The sequence below is a fragment of the Engraulis encrasicolus genome, chromosome 1 (genome assembly GCF_034702125.1).
Source record: "Engraulis encrasicolus isolate BLACKSEA-1 chromosome 1, IST_EnEncr_1.0, whole genome shotgun sequence".
In the NCBI taxonomy this organism is placed as follows: Eukaryota; Metazoa; Chordata; class Actinopteri; order Clupeiformes; family Engraulidae; genus Engraulis; species Engraulis encrasicolus.
The window spans coordinates 19,067,989-19,087,196 of NC_085857.1; the positions used below are offsets into that span (position 1 = coordinate 19,067,989).

The 19,208-nt window shown below is 43.4% G+C and overlaps 2 protein-coding genes across 3 annotated transcripts; one reads left to right on the forward strand and one right to left on the reverse strand.

The window, feature by feature from the left end:
* The first annotated feature begins 980 nt into the window (after nucleotides 1-980).
* On the forward strand, nucleotides 981-19,012 carry dnaja3b (DnaJ heat shock protein family (Hsp40) member A3b). Of its 2 annotated transcripts, XM_063198525.1 has the most exons (12): nucleotides 983-1,232; nucleotides 1,771-1,907; nucleotides 2,463-2,546; nucleotides 4,980-5,192; nucleotides 6,303-6,455; nucleotides 10,484-10,631; nucleotides 11,226-11,290; nucleotides 11,752-11,880; nucleotides 13,746-13,861; nucleotides 14,521-14,612; nucleotides 15,662-15,783; nucleotides 18,367-19,012. In XM_063198525.1, the coding sequence occupies exons 1-11, from the start codon at nucleotides 989-991 to the stop codon at nucleotides 15,772-15,774; spliced, it is 1,494 nt and encodes a 497-aa protein (XP_063054595.1). In that variant the 5' UTR covers nucleotides 983-988; the 3' UTR covers nucleotides 15,775-15,783; nucleotides 18,367-19,012. The 2 variants fall into 2 exon arrangements, with proteins under 2 accessions (XP_063054604.1, XP_063054595.1); XM_063198534.1 differs by lacking the exon at nucleotides 15,662-15,783 and having other exon boundaries at nucleotides 981-1,232.
* Nucleotides 7,210-9,748, reverse strand: LOC134448912 (complement C1q tumor necrosis factor-related protein 3-like). The gene is made up of 4 exons (XM_063198622.1): nucleotides 9,538-9,748; nucleotides 8,767-8,886; nucleotides 7,971-8,096; nucleotides 7,210-7,587 (listed from the first exon to the last, which is right to left on the reverse strand). Exons 1-4 carry the CDS (start codon nucleotides 9,707-9,709, stop codon nucleotides 7,307-7,309), a joined length of 699 nt encoding a protein of 232 aa, XP_063054692.1. The 5' UTR covers nucleotides 9,710-9,748; the 3' UTR covers nucleotides 7,210-7,306.
* Nucleotides 19,013-19,208: the final 196 nt, after the last annotated feature.

Below are 19,208 nucleotides of genomic sequence, written 5' to 3' on the forward strand. Positions count from 1 at the left end.
TTGTAACTATGTTGCTCATTGAAACTATGCTGTCTTTTGCCAATTTTGGTCTTTTCATGAATATTTGCTGAATAATGAACTAATATTTACTAGCATGACCACAGTTTACAGTATGTTTTGAAGCTGAAAAGATTTCTGGAAATTCAAAATGGCGGACAATGGAGAAGATGCCCTCTTTCATGTATGAAAAATATTACTTTCTCTAAAAATAAGGGAGGTCCGGACCTCCCTTAAGTTCTCATATGTGGCTACGGCCATGGGCAGGAAATACTGCAGGGGGGGTCATGGAGAGCTGGCTCTGTTTACAGAGCAAACCTACTGATATGTGCTTTCATATCACCATTCCATACATTGGTAACAATGTTCACTTGGAGAAGTCTTGGTGGGAAGTGCGCAGCCGTCAGGTCTAGGCTGGACAAAAGAAGCCTGGGCATTTTTGTGCCGCCCCCTGTAAGTTTTGGGCCTGTCTAGTCTATACATAGGTTTCGTTTACAACCACTTGTTATGAGGAGGGGCAAGATGCTAAGCAGCCAACTACCATTTTTTTTTTAACTGACAGCAGTTTCCAACAATCAAAGGTTGAACAGTGCGCAGCCAGGGATTGTTTACAAACCGTAAACCCATGTATAAGATTATATCATTAAAAATGTACCCCTTATGATAGCTGGGCCATCGGGACATGTCCTGCATGCCTGAATGTTTCCATGACTGCATCTGGCATGGCAGAGTGATAAAATGGCAAAGACAGCTCCATTGAATTCAATTAAAATATGAATACAACAAGCAATGCCCCATAATAGGTCTACAAAAATGCAAGATGAACTGTAGCAAGTGTCGAGTTGGGACAATTGATGATTAAATTGTGTTGTACTAAATATACTTATTTGGCAATGTTAAATATGGTATTTCTGAGATCTGAAGTTCATTGCATAAGACTGACCTGACATCCACGAGATGCCCTCAACCAGAATCAGCTGGTATCTCACACATGCGCAGTACATCTCTGGCTGATGCTCATCATGACGTAAAGATGGCGGCGTCCACTGTGAATCGTGCAACACGCCTAATATCTTCTGCCTTATCCCCTTGTTCCCTTAAAGTTTCTGGTTTGATCACGTCTTGTTATGGGGATGTTAGAGTGCTGTCATCTAAAGGATTACGCTATTATTCCGCAGTTGGGCACGAGAGGTGTTGGAAAGCAGCAAGCAGCTTGACATTGAGGAGGTTGTCATGTAAGCAAACTGGCTAATGGTTGTGTTGCTATGATGTGATGTAAGCTAATACAGTAGATTTACAGCTGAATAAACTTTTCACAGCTACTCACAAGGGAATAAACAAACTGTAAGCGGTCTGTCGCGGTATTACAAGTGGTCTTAAATAGCTGTCATGCAACTCTATTCATAATTACGCTGGGATGATGCAACAGTCTTATGCAAGCCAAAGATAACATTTTAGTATACAACCAGACGTTTTCAGTTCACTGTATGTAATAGATGATGCACGTGAAGCATTGTTTAGTTTTTAGCCAAATAGATATATAGTAGTCAGTTACACATTTAGCTTGATAAGCAAGCCCATTGCGTTCAGGTGTTATGATTGTAGGCTATTGACTGACATTTCAGTAATGGTAACTTTTCTAGCCCAGAAAAGGATCTCATTTGCTTGGAGGTTTCTGACAGGGTTCCTTCACAGCAGGTCGGAAAAACCTGAATAAAAGTTGGGCATTGAACCTCAGCTGACGTGATTTCACGCATTCCTCAATGTCTACAGGGTCAAAGGCTCGCCATGTCCTCTGTACGCAGGCCTTTCACACAAGTGCCGTCTGTCAGAACAAGGAAGATTTCTACCAAGTGTTGGGTGTTGCTCGCAATGCCACACAGAAGGAAATCAAAAAGTCATACTACCAGGTGAGCTTGACTATTTGGTCTCAAGGAACCAACCAGGGGGGTCTTACAAGAACCTGGCTCAGTAAATATTGATGCAGTGGTAAATCATCAAGGAGAAGAACCTTTTGAGTCCTCATTTTGTTAACTAAATAACATAGACATATCTATAATTAGGTTCACCACTTCCTCTATGTTAACTCATCCAGGTTGATCACTCACCCATGGTTTTCTTACCCCCATTGGTAGACCCGTTAAGAATTAAGCTTAAGGGTCAAAGACGTCTTTGTCATTCAGTGTTACGGACACCTTCCGCCGACTGTTACTGCAAAAAAACATGATTTTTAAATTGTTTCAAGTGAATGGATGACAGCCGAGGTTTTCATGAATTCCCTGTAACAATAAATAAATAAAAAGAGTCATGTTTTTTACAGTTACAATCAGCAGAAGGCATCCGTTACACTGAATGACAATGCCATTTTGCACGTCTTTGACCCTTAAGCACTTTCCTCAGGCTGAGTTGATAATGGTGAGAATGTGACAATATTTTACTGAATTTATTGTGCTACCCTTTCTCAGATGGCAAAGAAGTACCACCCAGACACCAACCCAGACGATCCCCAAGCCAAAGAGAAATTTGCCAAGTTGGCAGAGGCATATGAGGTATGTATAATGTTTCACGCACCAACGCTGTGTATAAGCTTAGAAGAACCATAGTCATTTAAGTCATTGACGCCTAAGGCACCTGCAAAAAAGGGTGCTGAATGCCTGACCCTTTTTAAGAAAAGCTGCCCTCAGCATATAAAAACCTAAATATCTCAGACTCTGAAGCACATAAAAATGTGCACTAAGTTGCATTTAAAGACCCTCAACTTTCATTAGAATGTGTTCATTCATCTCAAACAAACAGAGATTTTTACTAAAGTAGTCTCAAATCTCATGAGCCTGAATGCTGCGTGATGCAGCTCCAGGCGCCAGGGCCAATGTTGCAGAACGCAACATCAGGCATCAATGGGTTAAGTCATTGTACACCACAGCCTAAACACTGGGGCAATCCTGTCTGTGATCCCAGCAAGTGATGTATCTTACAGTAGTTCTTCATATTCCCTTTCAAGTGTTGAGTGTAATGCGTATGTTGTTAAGTGTTTGATTTTTGTTGTTGTGAATGTGGCCTGCCAGATGCTTCAATCCAGCCCCAGACTTGTAGAGAAATTACAACTTTGCTGCAGGTGTCTGAGACACCTGCTGTCATCTATGTCAAAATGATTGACTAGCAATTGTGATTGCGGTATGAAGCTGAAATTTGTGATACTTTGCAATTACGGTTAGTAGTCCAGCCCACTTGAGATGAAATGGGCTGAAATGAAATGATTCTTCATGTGCCCTGTCTTGTAGGTGTAGGTCAGGGGTGGGGACCCTTGTTCATCCAAGGGGCCACTTCAAATTCCTCCAAGGGCCGTATAAGTCCTCCGAGGGCCATACTATGAACAAAAAACAGGATTTCCCCCTGCACTTTAGGCCTATATTCAAGGCAGTCACCTTTAAAATATACCCCACCTTTTCTAGGTCCATTGAATATAACTTAACTGCATTGTAAATGTCATTTCTAAGATTCCTTTTCAAAATATGTCATATTTCACGTGAAGCTGCACAACATTAAAATTATATTGGGGGCCGGATAAAACGAGACATAGGTTTCCCACCTCTGGTGTAGGTGTTGAGCAATGATGTGCAACTCAAACTAATTTCTCCTATCATGCCCTGATGAAGGCCAATATGGCCGCAACGCGTAGGCCCATGTGCTTTTAAACTGAATTTGCCATGTTAAATTAAAGGCTTTTAAAAATATTTTTCTCAAATCTCAGAGTGCCTCTGCTTTTTCCTTCCTTTTTTGGACCTACACTTCACCTGGTACAGATGAGCACCTGAGTAATATTACCCTGCAAAGTCTCCTGAGCGCTTTAAGCCCTTTAGTGTCTTCTCATAGTTTCTCCTATCCTTTCCTTTTGCTTGTGGCCTCATGACGCTCGGAACTAGTTAGTGGGCGGACACCCTAGCTCAGGGGTCAGGAATCTTTTTGGTGGAGAGAGCCATGAAAGCCAAATAAAAAAAAAAAAAAATAGTGAGAGCCATACCACTTTAAAAAAAACACTGAATACAGTTTAAAACATGTATTTCAATTAAGCCCAACAATTGTACAGTACTGTCAAGTTATTATTACTTTCATTGATAACTGGCAACTTCATTATAACGGAGGGTCTGGGCTTCCTCCCCCCGATATTCTGCATTTCTTCTGTCATTTCCTGCATTTTAATGTCATTTGTCCCGTTTCATCTCAATACAGAACCCTTACTTTTATTTTATAAATATGGGAAGATTCCGTATTTAAAGGGACAGTTGGCAAGATGCAGTCCCCAAGAGCCAGATACAGTTCCCAAAAGAGCCACATGTGGCTCTAGAGCCATAGGTTCCTGACCCCTGCCCTAGCTAAATACCTGCCATTACTGTCCCCTCATCCCAGTGAAGTAGGTCTTTTTTTTAGATATTTTTTTTAGGGCTTTTGTGCCTTTTTTTTGTGAAGGAGAGGTAGGAAACGAGTAGACGGGGAAGGACTAGCAAATGACCCGGTCCGAAATCGAACCCGAGTCGCCGGCATAGTAACCCAGTGCCCTACCGTTAGGCCACAGTAGGGGGGCCAGTGAAGTAGTTCTTCACGTTCCCTCTCAGGTGTTGAGCGACGAGATGAAGACCCATTTTGTAAAAGCAGGGCTGATAGCATTCAGGCTCCATGCCTGATTTCAGGCTTGACAGAGTTTGCAAAAATAAAAATATTGTTAATAATTAGCCATTGGGTTATTCTTATCTCAGAAAGTGTTACAGGTTCAGGGTTTTCTTCTACTATCAGGCTTGAATAATGGTCATACACAGGCTATGTTTGAATAATATGTCAAAATAGGCCTACGTTACGTCACTATGCAGTATCTTGTCGTCGTTAGAGCAGGGGAAAAAGTTCAGGCTCAGGATTTTTTTTCATCATCACCCCTGTAAAAGTATAATAAAGGTTATTCTTCATGTGTCCTGTCTTGTACGCTTTAGGTGTTGAGCGACGAGGTGAAGAGGCGGCAGTATGACACGTACGGCTCGGCGGACGGCCCCGGCGGGGGCTTCGGCAGCAGCAGCCGCGAGCAGCAGCACTGGAGCCGCTCCTCCAACATCGACCCTGAGGAGCTCTTCCGCAAGATCTTCGGAGACTTCACCGGCGCCCAGGGCTTCGGCAACTTCAGCTCCGTCTTCGAGCAGCCTCCCGAGGTGTGTCTTTTTGTTTTCTTAGCATAATATGCTTATGTTCTACCAGTCTGTCATGGCCGGCGTGCTCTTCTATGCTGTGACTTGCTGGGGTGGAAGCATTAGTAAGAGATTTGCGGGACGCCTTGACAGACTGGTGAGGAAGGCAGGGTCAGTGGTGGGCATGGAGCTGGAGACTCTCACCTCAACAGCTGAGAGCAAAGCCCTGAACAGCCTGGACTGTATTATGGATAATCAGCTACACCCCCTTCACACCACCTTCAGTAACCAGCTGAGTCTGTTCAGCCACAGACTCCATGCTCTCACTTGCAGGACAGACAGGTTAAGGAGGTCCTTTTTCCCATGGGCCATTCAACTGTTTAACAGTATACAGAAGGACACTAAGAAGGACATCATCATTGGGGATTGGACTGCCTGAGATGCCAGAGCTGGCCCAGATCGGGAAACCTCTTGGCGTGTGTCTGTCTGTGTCTGTGTCTGTGTGTCTGTGTGTTTATTTATGTAGCTACTTGACACCTGAATTTTACCCTGGGGATCAAGTTTCTCTACTCTACTCTAATATTACATTACATACTGTGCTTCTTATGAGTTTACATACCCTGCTAGAATCTCCAGTGATTTGGGCTGATATTATAACATGCATGCAACCTGACACACATTGGCTTGAATTGGCCTGTTTCCTCGTCGTCTTTTGCTTGTGTGTTAAATGTCAATGAGTTGCTGGCTGCATTTGTTATTTATAGCGTTGGGTCAATCAACTTTTGTCAAAAAGTGAGGGTCATGCACGTTTTGACAACGTCTTTGCTGTGTATGAGCCACAAATGCACTGGACTTTATGTCCATATTAATGGAGAAGTGAACGTTTTAACTTGTCAAAAGTACTGCAGGACACTTTGCTCTCATCAGCCTTGAACCTACACATCTGACATTGCTTGGACATTTCCAACATGATTGCTTTAGACACAGACAGTACTGTACTTCAGCCATGGTTGAAGGTGTTTGAAACAAATCACCCACATCATTTCCACTGATGTATACAGTACATGATGGATGTCATTGACACAGTGTGAGCCATTTATCAGCATCTGTCCCCATCTGCTTTCTGTTCCCCAGTTCATGATGGAGTTGACCTTCACCCAGGCCGCCAAGGGCGTCAACAAGGAGATCACGGTCAACATCGAGGACACCTGCCCCAGGTGCGACGGCAAAGGCAACGACCCGGGAACCAAAGTGCAACACTGCCACTACTGCAATGGCACAGGCATGGTGAGTAAATACTTTCAAAGTCAAGGACAAAAAAAACAAATTTTAAGCATGAACAAATCCTAACACCCTTCTCAACCTTGTGGACAGCCTTCCCACATGAGTTGAAGCAGTAATCGTTGCAAAACGTGGACCGGCATCATTTTGAACCATGTGAGTTAGGAATGGGATGGCAGTTAAGTTCATATGTTAGTAAAGGCAGGTTGAAGAATACTTTTGGAAATACTTTTGGAAATATGGAATATGTATGCGAAACCGCTAATGGTGCTGTTTGTGCTGCCCCCTGCTGGATTTTTAAGGGATTACTTGCTTACCTGTTGCCACTATTATGCATGGGGTTGAACCCAGAATTTTGGTTACATTTTTTGTTGTCGCTTCATCTCATAGATTTTAGGTAGTTTCTTCAAGATTAAAGAGGGTGCTCGGTGATATTCCTTGGGCAAATATTTTTTTTATCATCCCATAACTGCAAATTATGAAAATAATAAACATAATATTACTCTGAATAATGTTATAATGGGTTATACGATCTGAAGGATTAACAATGAACTGCATTAAAACTATACTTCGGAATAAATCCAATTTGAAGTAATAACTAACCCTGTTATGAACAGCAGTCCCCCAAATTAACAGTGTATTATGAGATCCTGCATGGTTTCACCAAGTCACATACACCGTAACTACAGGCTGTTCAAAAAACATTAAGTAAATAAATTTAGTAAATCCAGTATATCCTGACTAATAATGAATGATAACGTAAAGTCAATAAAGCCTTTATTATTATTTTTGTTTTGTTCATTTCATTTATATTCCAACTATCAGAAGGTATGAGATGCAGTAGTTAAATCCCAGCCTCAATGTCCTTCAAAGAGCAGGAAGCCGGTGAAACTGGTGTAGCTACTTTCGTCGTCATACACCCAGGTCCCCGGCCACAGGCGAGTGTACACCTCCTCTCCTTTCTCCAGAGTTAGCACCACCGCGTTGGCAGCGTTGCCATTGGTGATGGGCCGCTCAGAGAACACAGAGCACTGCACCTTGGTCCCCTTGTACAGGGAGACTGCCATCTTGTTGCCAGTATGGCAGTGGGCATAGAAGCGGAAGAAGTAAACGCCACTCACTGGTGCTGTGAAAACACCTGTGGAGGAAAGATGCCATGATATAATATCAATACAGTACATGTTGTATTGTTTATGTTTGTTTGTCTGCCAAATTCCGAGTAGCCTATTTATTTTGCAATTGTATCCTCTGAAGGTTTTGTTTTTCCTAATGCAGTATTCATTGTGAATTTCTGCTCTTCATATTATGGAAAAATGCTAAAGTGTTGATTGCTGAGCATGGTCAGGCTGTTCATATATAATGGTGATCCCCGGCCGGGGTTGATCTAATATGTTGCTCACAATGGTCTTAAAAGGTCTAAAAATGGTCTAAAATTTAACCAACTGAATCCTGCAAGAACCCTGTATTGTTTTCCTGGAAGAAATGGGAAATTCTCTGCAAAAATGGGTGTGTGCAGCGTACCTGTGTCAGAATTGTAGCCTTCCCCAACGTTTGTGTAGACTTTTTTGTAGATGAGGTTTCCATCATTTGCATAGGTGTTACCCTGACCAGTTGATAGCAACGAGGCTGAGAAAGCCACCTTTTTCTCTGGGTGACAGAAAAAATTTCATGAACACAAATAATTTCCCTTTCAACTTGCTTAGCAACAATGTCATGTAGTAACACAGTGTTTCTCAACCTTTTTTTAAGCCCGGCACCCTTTCAATTCATGAAAAATCTCCAGGCACCCCAAACCAACAGGCCGCAGCATTGCATCCCATCTGATAGCGCACAAGCTTAGAAAAGTAACACAACCTACATTCGAAGTTGCAGCTTTATCTTAGACAGGCTATGTGTAGGCCATACTGGGGCAACCTAAATTTACTTTATTGTGCGTAAATGGTAGATGAAAGATTCCACTGACTAAGCATCAGTTTATTCATTTAGACAAATATGTATTATGTTACATCATTTATTTATTCATTTAGGTCAATTTCACATACTGTCCGCCCTGAGGGGGGCGTGCGGCACCCAGGTTGAGAAACACTGTAGTAAGACAAGCCAACAGACAAACCAACAGACAGACCAGGAAAAAAAAACATTTAAATGTGTCTGTTTTTGGTTAAAAGTATTTACTAAAAATATCATTGAAGTACTGTATGTACGTACCGTACGCATACCCTATCTTGCATCACCACTGCCTGTTGGGCAGGGTTCTAGTTTTTTTTTTTTAATTCATGAGCTGTGATTTTGATTCCAATAGTCAGTTCTTTCTTACGTGACAGCAGATCTTTGTTCTGTTGCTCCAAAACAGCCATCTGGGCCTTCATGTCTTGAAATTCTCTCCAGAGCTTTTCGATACTGAGGTCTTCAGGTGGTGGTGCCTGTGCATGTGCTCCTAACACAGAGACCAGCAGCACAAGAATCATTGCTTTGGACACCATCTTCAATAGCTAAGGCAGCCTTGACTGACTGGGAATGACAAGGGTTTTAGATTTAAGTCGGGCAGTTCTGGGTGTAGGCCCTAGAAACTTGCAAAAAAAATCTCTGTTGACATGGACTTGGTCTTGTGTGCATTTCAAAGGTTATTTTGTATTCGCAGAAGTGCCGTAATAGGCCTACTCCTGTTTCGGCGTCTCAAATGTGCGCTCTTGTGTCATTGCACTTGCAGTTAGTGCATAGTGTGCACAATGCCCTTAACCCATTTTTGCCTGATTATGTGACAGAGCTCATCTTGCATCTGTTCACCCCACCTCGGGGATCGAACGTGCGATCTCGTCAACTAGAACGGTCCGGCAATGGGAGACACAGTACGATACCGCTGGGCCAAGAGACTAGTCTCTCGGCCCAACGGCACGAGACTGTATGAAGCTATCGGAGGGAGGTTTACCAACGTTCCACGCCAACTCTGTGCTAGTTAGCCTCCGTTACAATTACTCGCATGTTGTTTGACCCTATCTTGCATCACCAATGCCTGTTAGGCAGGTTTCTAGGTTTTTCAAAAATTCATAAGCTGTGATTTTGATTCCAATAGTCAGCTCTTTCTTACGTGACTGCAGATCTTTGTTCTGTTGCTCCAAAACAGCTATCTGGGCCTTCATGCCTTGAATTTCTCTCCAGAGCTTTTCGAAATTTAATTCTTCAGGCGGTGGTGCCTGTGCATGTGCATGTGCTCCTAGCACAGAGACCAGCAGCACAAGAATCATTGCTTTGGACACCATCTTCAATAGCAAAGGCAGCCCTGACTGACTGGGAATGACAAGGGTTTCAGTTTTAAGTCGGGCAATTCTGGGTGTAGGCCCTACAAACTTGCAAAAAAAATCTCTGTTGACATGGACTTGGTCTTGTGTGCATTTCAAAGGTTATTTTGTATTGGGGTCACTTCACGTGAAATCTGACACTTTGAGACCCGACCGACACAGATTTCAATCGTACTTGGTGTGCCTTTTTAGTAGCAAGGTAGAACCCCAAAACTGCATTTGTGATAATCTGACACCAATATTAAGGGAGAGACTAGCAAAGGCTTACATATGAGGGTAGGAGACTATACATTCAGCCTTGATTATATCAGTCAGTGTAACTCACGAAAAGATGTCTGTGGTGTTGTTTGAAAGCTCTTTTCTGGCTCTACAAATTACACAAATTGAATATTAAAAAAGCTTATATTTTAAAATGGCCAGTTCCTTGTCTAAACGTAGCCTGCAATGCCATGAACAACGCCTGAAATGCTGGTATTTGGTTCTTTATTCTTTGTTCAGAGGTAATGGGACTCAAAAATATGGCATCATACAGATCACCTAGTAATCATATGGTAATACCACAGTAGAAGCACTAGTACGCAGGTCATCACCCACACTGCTTCTGAAAGGTGCAGGTTGACCTTGACTGACCTAAGCTCGCTCTCTCTCTCTCTCTCTCTCTCTCTCTCTCTCCCCCTCTCTCCCCCCCTCTCTCTCTCTCTCTCTCCCCCTCTCTCCCCCCCTGGTGGTTTCCAGGAGTCAGTGAGCACGGGTCCCTTCATGATGCGCTCCACGTGTCGGCGGTGCGGAGGCCGAGGCTCTATCGTCATCACGCCGTGCATCATGTGCCGTGGCCGCGGCCAGGTCAAGCAGAAGCACACCGTCATGGTGCCCGTGCCCGCAGGTACAGCTGCTTAGCCATGTTCTTGGGCAGCCGTGGCCTAGTGGTTAGAGAGTTAGTCTTTCAATCTAGGGGTTGCGGGTTCGGATCCCCCCTGACCTCTCCCTACATCTCCATCCATGTCTGAAGTGCCCTTAAGCAGGTCACCTAACCCCACATTGCTCCAGGGACTGTAACCAATACCCTTAAAAAATAATAGTTGTAAGTCGCTTTGAATAAATGAAAGTGTCAGCTAAGTGCAATGTAATGTAATGTAATGTTCTTGTAAATTGGTGTGGATAAAAGCGTTAGCTAAGATTCATTGTTAATAGACAGTAGGTGAAGGTAGCGTCCGAACTTTTTTTCTTTTGGAGAGTTTTGCTGGGTGTGTAATTCCAACAAGAAATGCAGGAGAAAAAGAAAGAACTCATACACCAGCTGGATGCAACCCAGGAAGAACTATTAAAAATGCTGAAAATAATTAAAGCCAAATACAGACATTCAGTCGGTGGCTTTTATTATTTTTGCCTTTTTCATTCCAGCTTTTGTGCGACACCTGAAGCAGCCATCTGACTCGTGTCTTGACTCGTCTTTTGTGTTCCACTTGTGCTCCTGCAGGTGTGGACGATGGACAGACAGTGCGAATGCCCGTTGGCCAGAAGGAGATCCACATCACATTTAAAGTGAGTCGGCCACTGATGATCTCATACTGCTACCCTTCTCCTGATCAAGTAGCGGCACTCATCACTGAGCCGTGGCACAGACAGCACTGCCCTACAGAAGCAGAGTGCAGAAACTGTCTGCTTATAAACTGAAAAATGCTTTTTCTCATAATGCCTATTGAAAAAGAATAGCCAGTCTAAATTCAGTTTTGACATTTTTGTGTCTTTGACTCATACTCATTAACTGTTGACTTGTCCTTTCTCTCTCTCTCTCTCTCTCTCTCTCTCTCACTCGCTCGCTCGCTCGCTCACTCGCTCACTCGCTCACACGCTCACACGCTCACACGCTCACACGCTCACACACACTCACACACACACACACACACACACACTCTCACTCGCACACACTCTCACTCGCACACACTCACGCACGCACGCACGCACACACGCACACACACGTTCACACACACTCTTGTTCACAGGTCCAGAGGAGTCCGCTGTTTCGGCGAGACGGCCCTAACATCCACTCTGACGTGAACATCTCGGTGGCCCAGGCCATCCTAGGGGGCACGGCCCGGGCGGAGGGCCTCCACGGCCCCATCAGCATAGAGGTATGATGTTGAACACTCCTTCTCTATGTACCTGTGCCATCCTCCCTTTACCTTAAAGAGAGAAACAATGACTACACTCATTTTGTACTCCACCAGTGCATTTGATGCAGCAGCTGTGTCTTTTGTACATAATGTATAAGTACGTCTCGTTGCAATAACGGGTTCCACTACCAGAAGCACATCCTGATGATCCATGACAAGTCTATCTGGTCTGAATGAGAAAGTGAAGGATGGAGATGGTCCATGAGGATGCAGGAAGTTCAGTTTCACCTCTCCAGGGCACGGCATACATTCCTCAACACATGCTAGCCACCAGTTGCCACCATGTACAGCTACAACATACCCTTTGACGCTTGAAAATGTAACACATTCCTTTTACTGAGGCCCCATCAACATAGAGGTATGATGTGGACTCATACATACATAGTCTCACATCCAACTTGCGTGGCATAGGGGGAACTAGGTTGGGTATTGTATTGCAAATGTAATTTCTAAGATTGCTTTACAAAACGTGTCATATTTTATTTGAAAGTGCATAGCAGCATCACATACTGTAGTTTTAACGCATGATGTCCGACATAAGGCCTTGGCTAGGGATGCACCGATACAGATACTTGCTCATTAAAATGGACAATAAAACAAATATCACTGGTGGAAAAAATAAGGCTGTGTGTTTATTTTCATTGTATGTCGAGGGTAAAAGTAGTATTGGTATTGGTACTCGGAATCGGCAAGTACAGACACTGATTTACTCCTACTCATATCTTTCTTTCTTTTTTTTTATGTGGCATCATGCATCCCTACTCTTGGCATCACATATTGGGGGGGATGACAATACAGCATTAATAAAGAAGAAAAGAAGAAGAAGAAAGCCCATTGGGAAACTCCAACTCCCATTGTCATTGTGACACAGCACTCCACAGCACACAAGTGAACACTGCACACTGCACACAACGAAATTGCATTTATGCCTCACCCGTGCAAGGGGGCAGCCCTCAGTGGCGCCCCATGGGGAGCAGTGCGGTGGGACGGTACCATGCTCAGGGTACCTCAGTCATGGAGGAGGATGGGGGAGAGCACTGGTTGATTACTCCCCCCACCAACCTGGCGGGCCGGGAGGCGAACCGGCAACCTCTGGGATGCAGGTCTGACGCCCTAACCGCTCACCCATACTGCCCTTTGGTTGTGCATTGGTTGTGAGACTGCACGGTTTGTACACTATGGCAAAATTCTGTCAACTTGGCTCTTAAAAAATTGAAATGGCCAAGCCAAGAATGGTGCATACTGTAGGAGATGACCACGTTGTCTTGTCTTTTTATGTTCAATAAGTTATCTTGACCAGGAGTACCTGGAAGATGACAGATTAGGATCTCAGTCTGAACTTTGTGGATTAAAAAACTAAATGGTTCGAAATAGTTGAAAATGATGGCCATGAATTAATAATCTATGAATTTTTACAGTGTCTGCTGGAATTATAGTTTTTTACTTTTTACTTTTTACGCAATATTCTATTTTTGGGCATTTATTTATTTTATTTTGTATTTTCGTGTCCGTATTTTTTTTGTATTTGTATTTATTTATTGTCACATTCGTTTTTTGAAGGCTTCTGCCTTTCCTGGATACATTTTTAAAAATTATGTTTTTTGTTTTTTTTAAAATATATTTTTATCTTGCCTCATGTGCCTTTATCGATGGGAAAGCGGAAATTTTGACAGGAAGTGAGTGTGGGAAGAGAGATGGGGAAGGATAGGTAAATGACCCGGGCCGGAATCGTACCCAGGTCGCCGGCGTAATAACCCAGTGTGCTACCGTTTTGCCACAGCAGGGTCAAAAATGTTATGTTTGCCCTCTTCCCGCCCTGCCAGATTCCTCCCGGCATGCAGTCAGACCAGCGCATCCACCTGCAGGGGAAGGGCATCAAGCGCATGCACAGCTTCGGCCACGGAGACCACTACGTACACATCAAAGTCAAAATACCCAAGTATGTCAGAGAGTGCGTTGCAATATGCGACCTTGCCTCCTCCACTTGCCTCCTCCACTTGCTTCTCGTCATGATGACATCACTGACAACAGCATTATATTTCAATATCTTGCAAAAGCTCAATTGTAGAATCTTTTTCTCATTTGCAATTGGGATGGTGAATGAAAAACAGTCCCTCAAAAGTTGTTGTGGCTAGGCTGACAGCTGGGAAACTTCATTGTTTTCTCCACGGAGGAGGGGCCAGGAGGCGTGACGAGGAGACAAGCGCAAGTGGAGGAGGCAAGGTCGCATATTAAACCGCACTCAGAGTAGTACTCATCAACCATTGCTCAAATCAGTGGGTTTTTTTCTTTTGCCACTTATAGCCCAGGGTCAAATGATGAGAGGCGTTGCCTTGAACGAGATCCTATGTCTACCTGTCTGCCTATCATAAACCTACTGTTGTGTGGTAATAGTTATTAACTCTCTCTCTCTCTCTCTCTCTCTCTCTCTCTCTCTCTCTCTCTCTCTCTCCTAGAAAGTCTTAGTTGTTTTTTTTTCTTTCCAGCTTAGCAGTATGCATTTATTAATAGTTTAGTTTTCCAATTTGTCCTCTTGCTCTTACCTTGTGATCAATTCATTTTGTTCATTCATTCCAACTTGCCGTCTTTCTTGTGTAGAAAGCTGACGCGGAGGCAGAGGTCGCTCCTGTTGGAGTTTGCTGAGGAGGAGGTGGACGTCCAAGGCTCCGTCAACGGCGTCAGCCCTGCAGGTACAGTACAGTGGATACACATTCACACCTTTGTAACATGTAATGACCTACAAAGCCAGAAGACCGTAAGGGAATATGTGACCAGGAAGGAAAGGTATTTTTTTCACAAGGTTATCTTCCACACACCGCGCTCTTCTGTCTTGTTGGTGCGTCTCTGAAGTAATCTAGTAGTAGGAAATGGATCGCACTCAATTTTTCTTCTTTCTTGTTGTTTTCTTTTTATTTTAACATTGCAGGGACTGACATGCAATGTTAAAATAAAAAGAAAACAACAAGAAAGAAGAAAAATTGAGTGCGATCCATTTCCTACTACTAAGGTATTTTTTTCACAATCATTTTTTTTTTGGTGTCCAGAATGTACAAGTTGAGGTCTGAATCAGATTTTATGATTAACTCACAATGCCCAAGGGGCCTACTTCTTGTGGCTGTATTCTTGTGGCTAATCCGATATATGTCTTTAGAAATGAGGGTAGACACGAGGTTAGTCTTCATGACGCATCTTCTGTCTTGTGACTGCCCATCTTGCTTCTTCATGCTCAGAAAGAAGGAAGCTCAGGACAAATATAGAGATCATGGGGATCCCTAACCTGGTCCTCACGCGATGGTTGGGAACATTGTCAATCGCTTAACTCTGGAAAGGCGTAGGTGTGTTCAAAACAGCTCGAACCTGATTGGAGAATTCACATGGCTTTCTTTGAATCACGTACTACTTCAACCGCTGACTTGTATATACCCTGCCCCGCGATCCCACCCGCGAGTCTGATTGGACAGGCCTGAAATATCTGATAACGTTCGGGCTCGTCTAAGATTTCCAGACCCTCGTGTGAGCTCATGAAGTTTAACGAAGATGCACGAAGCACGAAGGGTCTGCGTGAGAGCCAGGCTAAGGGATCCCCACTGTTAGATTTGGATGAAGTACAATACATCAGAAATGCATAACTGTTAGCATAGCAAATGTACACTCAACCGAAACTTTTGCAAAGCGACTGTCATTAAAAGGACATTAGTCAAGCTAAGAAGTAACCAAAACCCATGGGTATATTCTGCAGCCAGGACACAGGGTCAGCAGACGTCAGGAGAGCAGATGGGTCCGCAGGACGAGGGGAAGAAGGAGGAGGGGGGAGGCTTCTTCTCCAAGCTGAAGAAGATGTTCAGCAGCTGAGGGGCACAGGTGAGAGCCTTAAAGTGATGGTTCGGAGTAGATGATAATAATAATAATAATAATAATAATAATAATAATGATGATAATAATAATAATAATAATAATTGTATTTGTATAGCACTGTATCATACAAGGCATGTAACTCAAAGTGCTTAACAAATGGGAAAACAACATCATTGTTAGAGATGGATTTAAAAGGAGAGGTATAGAGGAGAGGCAGAAATAGCAGGAAGGCAGAGGAAGAAGAGATAGATAGAGATTGTAGAGTCATAAGGTCAACGTAGGTTAGGACCAGGATTCTTAGATGCGTAAGGTCCATAGTGGCTGGGCCTAGCATAAGTCATGGATAGATAGTCATAGATTCACCCTACAGTCTCCAGTCAACTTAAGTAGCCCAGGCATAGTTTTTTCTACCTTGGCCAAACATTGGCCGAGTTACCGAACGAGTTAGAAAAAACTTAGGCTGGGCAACCTAACTGTCACTGTTCAAATGACCATCACTTAAAGATGATAATGAAACACTAGGTGACTTTTTTTTCAGCAATGTTTCTGGGCAATGGTACCATGAACACATTGGATTGCATCCATTTTCGAATCATACTGCCCACAAGCGTGCCAGAGTGTGGTGAGATTTTTGGGTGTTTCTCTGCATCATTGACCTCAAGCAGCAGACAATTTATGCCAATCATTCTATCAGAAAATTAGGAGCCAATCATCTTGATGGCCTAGCATGGGAAATGGCCAATAAACGGATTCTTAACCATAGGGCCGCGGACCAAAGTTGGGCCGCGCGCACAACCTCCAGGGCCGCAGAAAACGTTCAGTTTCGCACCAGTGGGCCGACAGGGCCGCGGGACTGCACGGGCGAGTAGCGTTATTATGCCCAAATGCTTCCGACGCATTAAGAATAGTCTGAGCCTTTTCCCAAATTCAACTCTGTCATAACGCAATGACCACACCCCGCTGTTTTTGTGTTCGGGGGAGTAGGAGATTCATCAAGAACAAGATGGAAACACACGTTGTAGGCTATTTGGAAAAAGACAAGAGAAATTACCAACCGCTTTCCAGCTGATTTGGCGACGTCTTCTGTGTCCTAATGTCCTGACGTTTTAGTCGTTAGAACTTAGGTGTTCAACGATTACTCAAAATAATTCTAGTTAGCCAAGTGTCTACACATCAGTCCTTTCACAAATTTTGCTTGATATTGGAAAGTTTTCCAACCGGCTGTGGAATTTCTCTTCACGTCTCTTTCTCTTCACGTTGCGTTTTCACATCAGCAGAAAAGCGTCCTGATTTTGCGATCAGCTCATTACAAATCGCAAGTCAAGAGCTGTCACACAAGCTCTGAGCTGTCAGAGAGGCATTCAAATGTGTGAATGACTCTGGCTTGCTAAACTGAGTGAATTTGAGGAGTGAAATTAATTTCAGTGAGATTAATATCAGCCTACATTAATACAGTTCTATCCCTTGTGATAAAAGACTTAATTAATTCCCTATTTATTTATGATTTATATCATGATATAATAGGTCTATATACGGTATTATATTATATTATATTATCCCAATAATATAATATAATATAACATAATATAATATAATATAATATAGCCTAATATAATATAATATAATGTAATATAGGGCCTAATATAAATTAATAGCCTATGGGCCCCGGGAAGCTGCGCACTGGAAAAAATGGGCCTCAACGTCAAACAGGTTAGGAATCCCTGGTCTAGACCATAGATCACGACTTATGCATGGTTTGGTGTGAACCAGACAATTGATGCCCAGCAACATTACTCACGCGTGTATCATGTTATGCCTTGTGTGCATCAAGCGCGACCTACGCTACCTGAGCGGCGGAAGTCATTAGTTCTCTATGGAGGGAAGGCGAATAAAGCTACCAGAGCGAACTCGATAGGAGCGAAGTGAACTGAGCAACCAGAGCGAATTTTACGGTAATGAGCTATGACTCAGTTCGGCGAAAACCAATTGTAACGTTCCCATCTCCGAATATCCCCAGCTGTCAAGCCAGAGCCGTTATGTGATTGGCTAAATCAAACACGTCAATGCCCCCTCCAGAGCGAATAAAGCAAATTCATGGCAAAACTTCTTCAACCACCTCAGCTAACTGGGTCGCACAGGTCGCGCTTGGTGTACACAAGGCATAAGGCAGCGGGATGTGGTCAAGAGCCTGCATTACCTCTGGATAGCGCAAAGTCAAACTTTGAAAGGGTCCATACAATATTCAGTGTCAGTGTCAGTGGATGTAAATCTATGCAGGTCTACAAACGCATGTGTTTTCTAGAATAAAAAAGACATGAAAGCAAAATCGTTTTCCTATGTACATCCTATGTGCACCACCAGTCAGAGCTGGATACTCTGGAAGTATTAGAATCAGAAGTATTCCTACAGATTTAATTGCAACACTAGTGGTATGATATTACATGGTTTCAAGTTTGTAATATCACACTCCTGATGCTGTAATTACATCTGGAGGAATAATACTTCTACTTTGTACAACTCTACTGACAATAATGACTCGTAAAAATAGAGGACAGGAATGATATAACTTGCTCTGTCTCGTCTCTCTAGGAAGGAAACCTCGAAGTGACAAAGGAGGCGTACAGACGTAGCGGAGATGGAACAGGGGGGACGACACATTGCTCTCCGCTCCCCTTGTCTTGAGGCCGGTCTCCAACATCCTCCAACCTAACTACCCCACTCCAGGTGCACAGTATAGGCAGCGAGTGGTGGTGGTGGTGGTGGTGGAGGGTGTTTGGGTTGAGACTGAACACGTGTTGAAGACGGGACTCTTCATATCTACATGATGGGCAGACCAGGTCCGAACAAGAACCAGTTAGTGGACTATAATCGGTTCTCATCCACCTCCATTTTCTATAGTGTTTACAACATAAACACTATAAAAAGACGACATCCCTGACTCACTGGTTTACAATAAACTCTCTGAAAGACACTATTTAGCCAATATTGAAAAAGGATCCAGAGTAAATCAGTAAAAAAAAACTGTATAAGAAGAATGGAGGATGGAAAGGAGTAGGTAGGTGTCTGGGACAGTTGAAGTTGAAGAACTTGGATACGGTATGACTGGAGTGGCCTGGAGATTCTCTGTGTGTATGTGTGCACTGCAGTACTGTAATCCTCTATTATGTCTATTGAAGCATTCACCTCACACTGTGAGACAGAAAGGAATAAAACGTGAATAAATGGAGGAACACAATATTGCTGCTTGATTAAAAAAAAAACCACACACACACACACACACACACACACACACACACACACACACACACACACACACACACACACACACACACACACACACACACACACACACACACACACACACACACACACACACACACACACACACACACACATCCACGTTTTCCTTTTCTTCCTTTGAAACCCCAGGT

Bases quoted from the DNA above. Each gene is read 5' to 3' on its own strand.
- LOC134448912 (XM_063198622.1), bottom strand. From the start codon at position 9,709: ATGGTGTCCAAAGCAATGATTCTTGTGCTGCTGGTCTCTGTGCTAGGA. The intron at 8,887-9,537 runs GTAAGAAAGAGC...TCTCTGTGTTAG, and splicing joins GAACAAAGATCTGCAGTCAC to GAGCACATGCACAGGCACCA. The intron at 7,588-7,970 runs GTACGCTGCACA...TTTCCTCCACAG, and splicing joins AGGCTACAATTCTGACACAG to GTGTTTTCACAGCACCAGTG.
- dnaja3b (XM_063198525.1), top strand. From the start codon at position 989: ATGCGCAGTACATCTCTGGCTGATGCTCATCATGACGTAAAGATGGCG. The intron at 13,862-14,520 runs GTATGTCAGAGA...TTTCTTGTGTAG, and splicing joins ATCAAAGTCAAAATACCCAA to AAAGCTGACGCGGAGGCAGA. The intron at 14,613-15,661 runs GTACAGTACAGT...TATATTCTGCAG, and splicing joins CAACGGCGTCAGCCCTGCAG to CCAGGACACAGGGTCAGCAG.